Consider the following 12260-nt stretch of genomic DNA (forward strand, 5'->3'; position numbering starts at 1 on the left):
AATGAGACCGCGGATTGTGCTGAACGGCCAATGAAATGGCGCGCGAAGGTGCAAAAACACGGCAGAGAGTATGTTCAAGCGTGCGTGTGTGTGTGTGTGTGTGTGTAACCAACGAAGTGAGGTTGGGGGTATCAATACAAAATGCCTACGAGAGTCGCAATAAAAACGTAAAAAAGCAGTAGCACTACGGGGGGGGGAATGTAAAGTAGGGAAAAAAGAAGACGGGATTCCGTACTGGGCATAGTTATTTCATTTTGGTGCAATCATAAAATTTGCAGGTTAGTGTACTGAGAGCAGGCTAAACAGTGGTGACTATCCTCGCTGTTGTCACCTTTCCCCAACCCCTTTCACTTTTTTATTGGTATAATACGGATAAGGGAAGAGGGAGGTAGAAAAATAAAATCGTTCTTTGGTGAGGCGAAACACAATATTAAAGTGTAAAGAAAGTCGTGAGAAAGGGGTGCGAAAAAATGTTAGTGGACGAGCCACAAAGTGATATTCCTATCGTTTCCATCTTCCCCCCTCCATCTAAAGGCTGTGACTACACTCAACGGTGCAGATTCGGAGAAAACGCTAAAGGTAGAAAATCGTTAGATGCTTCTGTCACCAACGGCGGCATTACTGAGCTTACGCACATACAATCTATCCTAACACTTTTGATGGAGTTGTTATATACATCAAAACAATGAAAAAAAAACAAAATGAAGTCAAAAGAACCAGGGACGGGCCCCTAGACACGATTACGTGGCCACTACTGGGGCACACCGGTGAGGTGGAAAATTGTTGCCGCTTGAGTGGTGAGAGCAACATCCAAAGGAGGCGGTGCCCGCAACTTATGCTTTGGAATGTGCATATCTTTTATATCATCATGTTGCAGCAATATTTCTTTCGCTTCTTTAACGCGAACGGAAAGTTTGTTGATACGCCTGCCAGCCTCCTTCGTTTTTCCGAGCAACTGCCGCTCAGTTTCCCTCAACGTATCAATACTACGCTTTACCAAGTGACAGTGAAAGTAACTCCTGGCAAGGTTATTCCTCTTGCGGATGTCAGCTACATTTATCGTACCATCTGCCGTGCCGAAGAGAACACCCGCACGATCCTTTTGGGCAAGCTTTTCCACAAGTTCATTCTCGGCTGCTGTGACAGCTCCCTCTAACGCTGCCTTCTCACGTCGCAGGGCTGCCCGCTGACCCAGAAGACACAAATTGGAGAGGAATCCGTCCGCTTCCCCAAGATCCCTCTCGCCGAAAACACGTGCGGATACCTGTCCGGAATCTCTCGATGAACAGAGACGATCCACCGTATCTTTACACTTCACAGCAACTTTCTCTAGTCTCTGGCTCTCCTTCTCTTCGCGGGCCACGTTAGCCCGAAGCTTCGTGTGAGACCTGGCCGCTCGAGACATTTTCTTGTGGAGCGCTCGCATTCCTGCAACAGCTTCGGCTGTCTCACGCGCCATGGATCTAAGGCGGAAGAGTTCTTTCTTTACACTTTTCTTCTGATCTGTACTTCCTCGACTTTCGGTACCGGTGTTCTCCCATCTATTAATATCGTCCTGCCCTTCCATATCCTTTCTTGTTTCACCAGTGACTTCCTTAGGGCTTTTTCGCTTTCTTCGGGGGCTAGCTGACCCACGAGCAGTTCTGTAGCTTTTGATCGCCGCTGCTCGTTTGGCTGCACTACCAGCCCACAGACTATTGATAACCGCTGAGGCCTCTACGCTCTGAACATGTGACGCAGGTGTCCTTTTGCCGCCAGGGTCCTCAACACTTGGAGCAATCAACTTATCCCTGGAAGTACGCGCCACACATGAAACCCGCCGCGGTTCGTACGCAAGAAGTTCAAACAGGCGAGATCCTGCTGATCGCCTTCCGCGAGAATTTGCTCGACGTGCATGATACACATGTTCGTGGCGCTTGATTTGACTCATACAGTTAGCAAGGCAATCGTCTATGCTGTTCCTTTGGGTGGAGATAAAGTTTTTCTTCGGCACACCAAGCGGATGCCATGGTGTCACGTGTCTGCTCACACGCCGCCGTCCCGGTGTGAAAGATGTGCGTGACAAAGATCTATTTCTGCCTAACCTCCCTCTCTGGGAGGCGTAGGGACCAAAGTTATTCGACAAATACCCTGATTCCCCCCGCTGGTACACTGATACCGGTGAAGACCTTCGAAGCACAGCAAAATAGTCAGTGCTTGGCCGCTGTTCATGCTTCAGTGACCGACTGGAAGATCTAGAAACTCCCTTCCCCCTCCCCCGTCGCACGGTCGCGGCATATGAGCCGGCAAATGTGCTGGTTGGCATTCCGCCCTCCCTGCTCCCTGACACATCCACCCTCCCACCTACATCATTCCAGCTAGTCAAGGGACCACCTTTCATGTACAAGCCGCTGCGTTAAGAGAAGCGATGCGTAAATAAAATAAGCCCAATTAGGACTCGCTATTCAAAAATTAAAAAAAAAGTATATGTGAGGGGAAACTACAAGGCTTAATTACCAAAAAAGAAACCGAAGGGAAGGAAGAAGTGGTGGACTCTAGGAAACAGCTTCGCAGTGGTGATACGTGAAATTAGTACAAAGAGGTTTAAAAATGGGGGAAAAAAGTACAAAGCACTCACCACATCAAAGGATGTCATTGTGCTCTATAGTTTACACCCATCCAACATTAACAGAGGTACCTCTCCGCGATCTGTAACTATCCGACGGCTTAAGAATCCCTGCTCTCGTCGTTACATAACGAAGCAACGTTACCTCGTTCATCAGAACTTTCAATGTCCATCTGCTCGTACTTGCGACTCAGATTACCCATCACCACGAAGCTGCTGCTAGCAAGCCGACTTCGTATACGGTTAAAGTGTTCTACAATGCAATTGTTTTCCTTCCTGTAGGTTGAGATAACCGAATTTGAATGCAGTATCTTCCTCTGCAAATATTCCACCTCTTCCCGTAGCCGCGCAACGGTCTTGGGTGGGTCCTTGGGAAGACTTCCATCATCAAGCTTCAACAAAGATGGCATATCTACCCTTTTCCCAGTTTCTTTTTCGTAAACAGCGATCTCTTCTTCTAGAAGCGTCATCGCCCGGGGTATCTTCTCATCCCTGTCCAGTTGTTCCGACAGAAAGTTCATTTCCTCATGATATGCCTCGTAGCGGTAGGCAACACGTATGTCAGAGACTCGGCTCTTGCGTGCATCATTTCCAAGTGTCGAATTGAGGTAATACAAATTCCCGAGGGCGTTCTTCTTCCATGCGTGAGGGAAGCCACTCTGTAGCACACTGTTACGTGCAATCTCTGACAAATCATTGAATTCAAACTTCCAAAGTTTGGCGGCAATAGAGTATTCTTCAATAAGCGGTTCCCGTGTGAAGTGGAAGTAAAGCGGTTGATTGGTCGCAAGGCTAACATTTAGCCCACGGCGAAAAAATAGAGGAAAGGGGTTCAAAAGATACTCTGAGGCGGCCGCGGTATTGCTCAACGGCGACATCGCCACACCCACCTGAGTTATATAGTACATGTATTCTAGCACGGGGTTGTTACGCAGCGTCACACCATGGTTAATGCCATCGGCCAGCAAAAATCCCCCAATGAGATGTTCAATGTCCCCCAACTCACCGCATTGGGGTCGAAACGCGAAGGTGCTAAGTCCGCGCGATGCGCGGAACTGATTCAATGTTGTAATGTTTGCCCAATAGTAGTAGAGATACATGTTATATGGCGGGTTTAACTCACTATTCCAGTCGTGTGGGTACTTGCAGGTGAGTGGAAGATCAATTTTCGTTTCATCATCAACGCAGTCCATCCCTGATACGTGTGTGAGAAAATAGTGAAATCTCGTGTCTTTGGCGGGATGAAGACTGACTTCCCACAAGGGCTGGAAGATATTGTCCAAGTACTCGCCGAAGTTACGCACGATCCCCTGCTGACGGAGCCGACGGTAGCACCGGGGCAAACTAATCATCCAACGGTTCTGCCTGCTCGCCATGCCATAGCGATCAAACCAGTGTGCCAACAAGGCCCATTCACTCTTTGATTTGCCACCAATAACCAAACGGTTTTCAGAAAAACTGAAAGCATCCTCCTGATACAGCTCTAGTGTGCGTTTTGTCAGTTCAGCAAAATAGCGTCCCTTCATAAAGTTATCCGGGTCCAAAAAAGTTGTGCGCAGCTGCGGGTTCGTGTTTAACAAATGATTCAATTCATCGACGGTAATGCGCGTGGGATTAATCTTGTGCCGCTCCAGCACTTGCCTTAATGTCACCGGCTGGTTGTCCTCCTCAAACACTACATCATGTCCATGATGAAGCGCCTTCTCCACGAAGAACTCCAGCAGCGTACGGGCATTCATACCGGCCGCCGTTTGCACGTTAGTATCCACCTTATGCGCGGTGAAAAAGTCCCTGTTATTCCATTCCTTTTCCTCCTTCTTACCAGCTTCTTTAGAAATGTTAAGGGCCAGGTGAAGATGGAACTTCCGCTCCAGAAGATTCAACCGCTGCGTAGCGAGATTCCGCAGCTTTTGGTGACCCATAACCGCACCCCGGACGGTGTACACGTCACGTATGAACTCCTTAACAGGAGGAATGAAACTTGGCCACTGTGGCGCCAACCCACTGCGACACGTGAGAAAAACACCATAGTAGTTGTTATATTCCCAAAGCGACTCATCGAAATTAGAGTCGTTGAATACATCCTCCACCTTTACGTCAACATATTTAACACGCGGATTAACGTACTTACTTCGGAGAACAATAATTTCGCGAAGCAGCTCGACTGCTTCTCGTTCACGGAAGCCTGTGGGCCCGTCAGTAACATCGATTCGTGAGAAGACGACACGCCAATCCGTGTGATTGGCTCGCTTTGCATTTCGCAACTGTTGAAGATCGTCGTCCAACGTCCTTGCGGCACCCGTCACGGTGACCATGTTTATGCGTGTGGGCTGCTCTCCCTTCTTAGCCACCTGCGAAAGGACAAGGTTCAGCACCGCCTCTTCGTGTACTAAACATTCTTGGCGGAATTGTAAACGGGAATCACAGGCACCCAAGCGGCGAACATCACCTCCACCAAACTCCAGGTGCTGAAAGATGTCACCCAACCACTTTTGCTTTACCGCGTCAGGAAAGTTACTGTTGAGAACACTGTTCCGCGACAGTTCATACACAGCCATTGGCGTCATGGAAAACAACTTCATCAGCGTTGCGTATTCCTCCAGCAGTGGATTGATTGAGTGGTGCACATAAAGAGGATCGGATGTTGTTATAGATACCACCAATCCCCGGAGAAAGTATCGAACAATGGGATGGTCAAAGTAAGACATGCTCAGCGCATTGTCACGCAGAGGTGACATAACAATACCAATCCGACAGTACATGAAGAGGTACTGCATGATCCAGCTACTTTGCAGCGTGTTGGCGTGGTACACTACGTCACCTAGTAGGAAACTGGATATCAGTTGCTCGTACATGGGGGCCCGCTCGAACACGGAGGGACTGAAGTTGAGTGTGTTTAAGTCATACCGCGCGCGCAGGCAGTTCAGCGCTAAAAGGTTAGACCATATGTAGTAAAAGAAGTAGCAGTCGCTAATGGAAGCTGTGTATTTCACTTGCTCCGGACTTACAGCATCCAATGTAATGCTCTGCGATTGCGTTTGAGACCCCGTTAGAATGCTGATGGAGCCTGTTTTCTTCAGTAATAAGGCGACGTCCACCCACCGCTGTTCTGATGGGTGCAATGTAGCCATAAACATCGGATAGAAAATATTCTTTAGTTGGTCGGAAAAGGTGTCACATGTAATAGGTTGCATGTTTGGCCCTTCAGGGGGTGCAGTACGGGGGATGCAAATTGTCCAGCTGTTTAGGGTGAATGAGTTAAACCCTTGTCGACTCACCCACGCAGCAAGTTTCTCTAGTTCCTCCGCATTGTGTCCATAAACCTTAAGTTGCATTTCTGTGGCAAAGGTCTGTCGCCCCCGGAACTCCCGCTGTTCGAACTCTGGACGAATGATAGACCCAAGGAGATCACCATCTCTCGAACCGTTTGTAGAGAGAAATGACTGAAGCAAATCGGTGGCAAAACGGCCTCCTGGGTTGAGCGCCGAGTCAAACGCATCGTATTGCTGAAATTTGTTGTGATACTTGGGCGGGTGCATCCCAAGTCCTTGCACTGTTAGCTGACGTGGGTCCTTCACACCATGAGATTCCAAGTATTCATGCAGCAGTACGGTTTTCCCCTTCTCCCGGAATAGCGGGGTACGTGGTTGTTCAGTGGCTGTTGAGATGATGAACTCAAGCACAACCTGAGCTATGACAGAAGTGTTCAACTGTAGTGCGTTGTCAACGCGCGTACACTGGACATACATATTGTCACCACACACAGGTCTATCTACATTGGACTCTATTTTCCAATTCAACAATGCAAATAACTGTGACTTTCTCTCCAAAGTAAGGAGTCGGGACCTCGCCGCTGAAAGACAGGGGCCAGATTCAATCACACTGTAGACCAACCGCACGTCCCGTACATACGTTTCCCACGGTATTACATGCGTCTTCATGCCGCCAAACCGATAAACGCCCCGGTCAAATACTAGTGTTGTCTCGTCGTCCCCTGGGGTAATGTCAGAGGATTCTTCCTCGTCGCCCTCTTTTGTTAGGCTATCAAACTCACCCTTGTCTCGTTGCTTGTATTTCTGCCTCGCAAGAATGACATTGGCAATCATCTCTGCACACTTTGCAAAGTCTCTATCGCCGTCATCCTCGCCTATAATAACCCTCTGGTATCGACTCGACGGATTCTTTCTAATATTCTTTCTTCCTGCATCGGCGTTGAATGCTGTCTTTTCTCTCTGCCACGCAGACTGCTCCGTGCGTGAGAGTTCCGGCTGGGGGCCAGTCTTGATGGAAGTAGGTGATCGGTCACGAGGCGAAGCAACCGGCCCCGACATGGGAAGGGGCGTTGGATCCGACATCTCTAATTGTTGAAAATGGCGCTACCTAAGGGGGACCAACGATTTGAGTTTCTTTTTATTTTTCTAATGGGGAAGAATGGGGAGAAAATGAGGAGATGACGAGAAAATTAGTGCACTTGCGTTATCATCAGAGTTCGGCTGTACAACTAGGGCGATGCAGCACGATGAAACAACAAATACAACAACGCGAGGCGTGGCAGTAGTTGGCGTCGCTGCTGGTGGAATGGAAATTAGCCAATTACACTACAGAAAACAGGAATGAAACAAGAGCGTACGAGACGGGAAAATACCAATGGCAAACAAAAAGCAACACCACCGGCTTAACCTAACGTTCTTATCCGCTCCTACGAGTTTTGAACAACCTGCGCTCTCTTTCGGTTCTCCTTGATCAAGCGCACGGCGAGAGTTATTACACCATAGACGGGCATCAAAATGGAGAGGTGGTTTACCACAGCTTGATCCCATGGAATGTAAATCTGTGGCAACAGTAGTTGATGAAACTGCAGGTCGGCCGCAGCTCGCGCAAGTTTGGTGAAGTCACTTTCATGGACAAGCTTTTCAAGACGATCGACAGCTCCCCTAACACCCTCTGGCACGGGCATTTCGGGGTGAGCATCCACCGACATCTTCAGCTGCCTGAGTGCACGAAGGGCGTAATGGCAACCACGAACTTTACGCATCATCGCCCATCGTTGGGTTGCATTGGCGTCACGGAAGTTTTCAATCTCTAACCAGTCTGCTAGAAGTGTCGCCACCGCAGCCTCCACTTCACGCTTCGTGGTCTCCATCCCCATTTCAGTGGGAACGGTGCAGTACGCGCGCTTGTCATCGAAGAGAAAGCAGCGAACAGACTTGGCCGCAGACGGGGGCGCAGCGAAAAAGCTGATCGTGTGCATTAAGAGTTCTTCTTTCAAGCTAACGGCGTATGCATGCTTAGCGACGGAGAGTCCGAGCTGTTGCTTGATAGCGGCATTTGCCAACGGATCTTGACTCACCTTACCGCTCCCACTCCACTTCGTGCTACTACTACTGCTTTTCTCCAGGTTCCCATCGGAACCCAACTGCGAAACCCTTACAATGCGCTGTATAAACTGTTGCTTCCGATTGCCCGCACCAGACACCACCTTTTCGATGCGATCAAGGGTGTCGTGAACGGGCAACGACCACTCCTCGCGCGCCACCCAGATGGCAACACCAATCTGTGTGGGTACAGGGTGAAGCACAGACTCAGGTGCCGACGCATTGAAGGCGTCTCCCAAAGAACTACACTTAGATTCTATCGATTCCATGAGGGTTGGCAACGAGATATCTGTGCGGTCCTTGCAAATTGAAATGTAGTGCACCCCCAGTACAACAGCACCTGTTAGCAGGCAAGCGGCAATTAATGGAGTGTTGTCGGTAAACCTCCAATCGCACCTTTTTTTTTCATCATCCAATTTCCGTTCGGCGGAATTCGCCAGATCACCGCTGCTCCTCATTGGTTACAGATTGTCCTTTTCCTCGCTCCAGCCGGAGTATTTAACGACACCACTGATGCCACCAACTGGTGTGCCACAAGAGGGGGTTAAATCAAAGAAAACCCTCCCCTTAGTTCTTAAATTTCCCTGCGTATCAAGCCGCCTGAGCTACCTACACCCTTTTCGACTGCTTTCCCTGTCAAGTCGTTACCACCAATACCGGAGTTCGTTTATCTTGCTACTTGCACATGTCGGTGATGTAGTGAAAAAATAATGCAGAGTAACAGGTGGCAAATGCTCGCATTAGTTCAGGGTTTCTGGTACCAACTATGCCAATACATAACAAAACGGAGGAGCCCATAGCTGAGGAAGCAAAATCGCACATTATGTAACTGTGTTACGTTTCGTTTAGCATTTATGATGAAAAGGGGAGTCAAGAAGCGCCGACACTGCATCGTGGAGCGTATCCAAATAAAAATCTCTTGCCATTTAAACGGTAAGACACCACAGCTCCCACCTATTCCCCCCTCTCTTATGCAAGCACACACAACCACACAAGCGAAGACCGCTTAGTGGGGCTGTGTGGCGTTGTGGCAAAGTCAATGACTTTCGCTTTCTTTGTTGTTGCTGCCCGTGCCGGGTGCTCCAGTGGGGTGTACATCTAAAGGGGAGTACGAAAACGTGTACGACCCCCTTGTTACGAAGATAGGCCGAGCGAGAGCAACAACTGGGGAGCCGGCGGCTTCGGACCTTCTGCCGGCTAGACCCGTCCAGTAAGACAACACGCCCACTGAAGCGCAAAAAACGAAATGCGTGGAACCAGGAGGGAGGCACGGTGGTCGTTGAATCAGCTGTATTTCGAGCATGACGCGACACTGATAGCGATGACACTTGTTATATTCAACGTACACTTATTCGCCGCTCTCCTAACCGGGAATTTGTCATTCAGCTGGCTCCCTTAATATACGGCACAAACTTTTGAGTTCTGGAGCCGCGAGGAAGGGGTTTGAGCTTCTGGGGAGGATGACCCACTGAAGTACAAGAGGACGCAGCCCCTGTAAGCTCTACATTCCCTCCACCAGACACGGGCCCCTCCCTCCAAAAAGCGAGAACATTGTCCTCACCCCCAGTAATCAAACAATCCTCTACGCCAATGGCGACGCGGCTGATCTCTTTGTGAAACTGAGGAAGTGCTACCCGCTCGCGAGTGGCCACATCCATGACGCTAAGCGGACCCGCATTGCCATCCTCGTCCCGCACCCCAGTTACGAGGTAAAGCCGCCCCCTGAGAGAACAAATATCTACGCAATACGTCGCATCATCAGGCCTCTCGTATCGCACCTCCTGTTGTTGAAGAACATACGGGAAGGTGTAGGCGTTTTCACATGATCCGACGATCCCAAGCGTAGCATGCTCGGGGAACGCGTTCATCTTTGTTGCCACCTCCCCACAGGAGAGCGCCTGGAGGAGCATATCATTTTCCTTGACAACTGGTGAAGAATCGATAAAGTTGATCATTTGATCTTCTCCAGCGGAGCAGTACACTGACTCGCTAATGAAACGCACACGAGTTATCTCGTCAAGGTGCATTGTACCTATAATCCTTTTGGTGTTCCAGGTTCGTGTGTCAACGATATGTATGTCACCGTTAACAGCAACCGCAATATCGTCTCCATTGGGAGACGTAGCCACCGCCCCACCAGTAGCCCCGGTGCCGCAGTACTCGCTAAGAAAGTGCGCAGGAGACTGTTGCCTTATGTCGCTCACCATAACCCCCGTATCCTCTTGTGCGCTATATAGTACGTGGGGTTGAGTAGGTGAAGAAGTGACATCCCGTATTGTACACGTGTGACCGCGTATTGTGCACAGAGCTGAAGCTGTGCAGGCGTCATAGCACTGAATGGTTTGGTTGGAGAGGGAAAGGCAGAGTGCAACACTACCACTACCCGTGCACAGGCAACCGTCGAGAGCGTACACCCCTTCCTGATCAGATATTCTCACACTGTGATGCACCTGCATGTTATATATATCGCAGCACAACGCAAATACTCGGCCACTGTATGAAACCACAGGTTCAGCTCTGCTTCGCCACTGTGGATTGGCAATGCGCTAAACACCTCCCCCCTCTCCGTGCTGTCAGTCAATATATTGCACCGCCGCAAGCTGACGAACACAATCGTTACAGCCGCTCCGTGTCAAGTGTGGAGCGTTTACGCGGCTCCACACGTGTCTTTTCCTTAACGAAAGCAGACACTAAAGCGGGAAAGAACAAGAGTTAATTGGATCCCATCCAACGCATAAGGATAAAAAGAGGGCAAAGAATAACTGTCATTGTTTCCACTTTCTCGCTTGGATAAAATACAGCTCGATAACGCCAATCCTTCCTACAAGATTAAGAATAAAGAAGGCTTGTTTATGGATCGTTCCTTTCTCAGATACGTCACAGCTCTCTCAAGCACAAACAATGCTGCATACGTTTTTACGCTAACGTATCAGCGTGGATAACGCTGACAAGCATGTATTGACTAAAACAATAGTCAAAAAGCTCCCCCCAGCTACATTTCCCCCCCCGCAGCACCACAACGAAAGTGGCACTTCGGTGAAAAGGACAATCGCAGTAATTGCACAAAGAGGCCTCGTGACGATAGGACAAGCTGCAGTGGAGAACTACTACATGGAAAGCAAGGTACAAGACAACACAAAACAGCAATATACATGTATATACATATATACATATGTATATATACGATATCATCACTGCAAGTCGTCCCTTTGCTCCTTCGCAATGTCGACATGGCCGCCACCTGGTGATTTCAGCAATAACTCCGCCTGAAGGGTCGTTCGAAGCCGAATATAATAAGAAGGTTTGTACCGCCCCAATCAGGCATTCCGGAGGATATGGGCGTAAGTCATTGTGTACAACCCCTCCCCAACACAATACAAATACCTTAGCAATACATAACGACGTAAAAAAAAAAAAAGAACTAAAGCAACGACACATGTCTATTCTCCCAACGCCACTTTGCAAGCGTATGTGCGCATGTGTACCTTCTCCTGCAGTGCGAGCATACGCCAAAACTCCCCAAAATAACACGTAATTACCAAGTAAAATAAGACACTAGTGAAAAACGCTACAGACCTAACTCCTTTAGGCACGATTGCAAAAGAGCCAACTTCGACTGGCAAAAATCCACATTATTGCCATTTCTGTCAAGACATTCGTGCACCTGCCGACTGAAAGCCTTGCACGGGTGACCGCGTTCGGGTGGTTTGTATGGTTCCGGCTCGTTTGCACCGAAGAAAGGTGTCAACCATGAGGGCCGCAACTCCTTAAAGGTTGTTGGACGCCTCTCTTCACTGCCCTCAGTCTGTGGCTTCAACCCCTCATTCACCGTAGTCGATACCGATTCAACTCCACTTGTTGTCATGGATCCCTTTCCTTTATATTCCCCTATGGCCTCCGCGCGGACTTCTGCTTTTATATGGAATCTCTCTCCTCCCTTTCTGCGCCCCAAAGAGGGAAAATGAGTAAACCTGCTTGTACGCTGAAAGAAAGAAAGAAAAAAAAATCTGGCCGTAATAAGAAACGGAAGCGCAGAAAGTGGCAAGAGATAAAGAAAAAATTAGTGCCAACTAACAAAAACGTAACCCAGTACTGTAAAATATGTGAAATCATTTGCTGGTAAACAAAACGAGGGTTATATAGCAATTCCAGACGAAGCAAGAAGGAACTGGTACACACCTTCTTCGAAAATTTAGGTAAGTAAACCCTGCGGGATGAGAGGCAGGTGTAATCTGGAGCGAGACCAACAAATGACGAAGAGATGACCAATCCAAAAAAAA

General features: G+C 48.8%; 5 protein-coding genes across 5 annotated transcripts; all 5 read right to left on the bottom strand.

Annotated features, from left to right (window-relative positions):
- Window positions 1–751: 751 nt before the first annotated feature.
- Window positions 752–2380, bottom strand: TEOVI_000176500 (uncharacterized protein; the record flags this gene model as incomplete). The annotated part of the gene is made up of 1 exon (XM_067224946.1): window positions 752–2380. One exon carries the CDS (start codon window positions 2378–2380, stop codon window positions 752–754), a length of 1629 nt encoding a protein of 542 aa, XP_067081047.1.
- A 326-nt stretch (window positions 2381–2706) lies between these two features.
- Window positions 2707–6960, bottom strand: TEOVI_000176600 (AMP deaminase, putative; the record flags this gene model as incomplete). Its single annotated transcript, XM_067224947.1, has 1 exon — window positions 2707–6960. The coding sequence occupies one exon, from the start codon at window positions 6958–6960 to the stop codon at window positions 2707–2709; it is 4254 nt and encodes a 1417-aa protein (XP_067081048.1).
- A 344-nt stretch (window positions 6961–7304) lies between these two features.
- On the bottom strand, window positions 7305–8438 carry TEOVI_000176700 (GPI transamidase subunit Tta1; the record flags this gene model as incomplete). The annotated part of the gene is made up of 1 exon (XM_067224948.1): window positions 7305–8438. The coding sequence occupies one exon, from the start codon at window positions 8436–8438 to the stop codon at window positions 7305–7307; it is 1134 nt and encodes a 377-aa protein (XP_067081049.1).
- Window positions 8439–9362: 924 nt separating this feature from the next.
- On the bottom strand, window positions 9363–10436 carry TEOVI_000176800 (WD domain, G-beta repeat, putative; the record flags this gene model as incomplete). The annotated part of the gene is made up of 1 exon (XM_067224949.1): window positions 9363–10436. The coding sequence occupies one exon, from the start codon at window positions 10434–10436 to the stop codon at window positions 9363–9365; it is 1074 nt and encodes a 357-aa protein (XP_067081050.1).
- Window positions 10437–11548: 1112 nt separating this feature from the next.
- Window positions 11549–11845, bottom strand: TEOVI_000176900 (uncharacterized protein; the record flags this gene model as incomplete). The annotated part of the gene is made up of 1 exon (XM_067224950.1): window positions 11549–11845. The coding sequence occupies one exon, from the start codon at window positions 11843–11845 to the stop codon at window positions 11549–11551; it is 297 nt and encodes a 98-aa protein (XP_067081051.1).
- Window positions 11846–12260: the final 415 nt, after the last annotated feature.

The sequence above is a fragment of the Trypanosoma equiperdum genome (assembly GCF_001457755.1).
Source record: "Trypanosoma equiperdum strain OVI genome assembly, contig: ctg_419, whole genome shotgun sequence".
Lineage (NCBI taxonomy): Eukaryota > Euglenozoa > Kinetoplastea > Trypanosomatida > Trypanosomatidae > Trypanosoma > Trypanosoma equiperdum.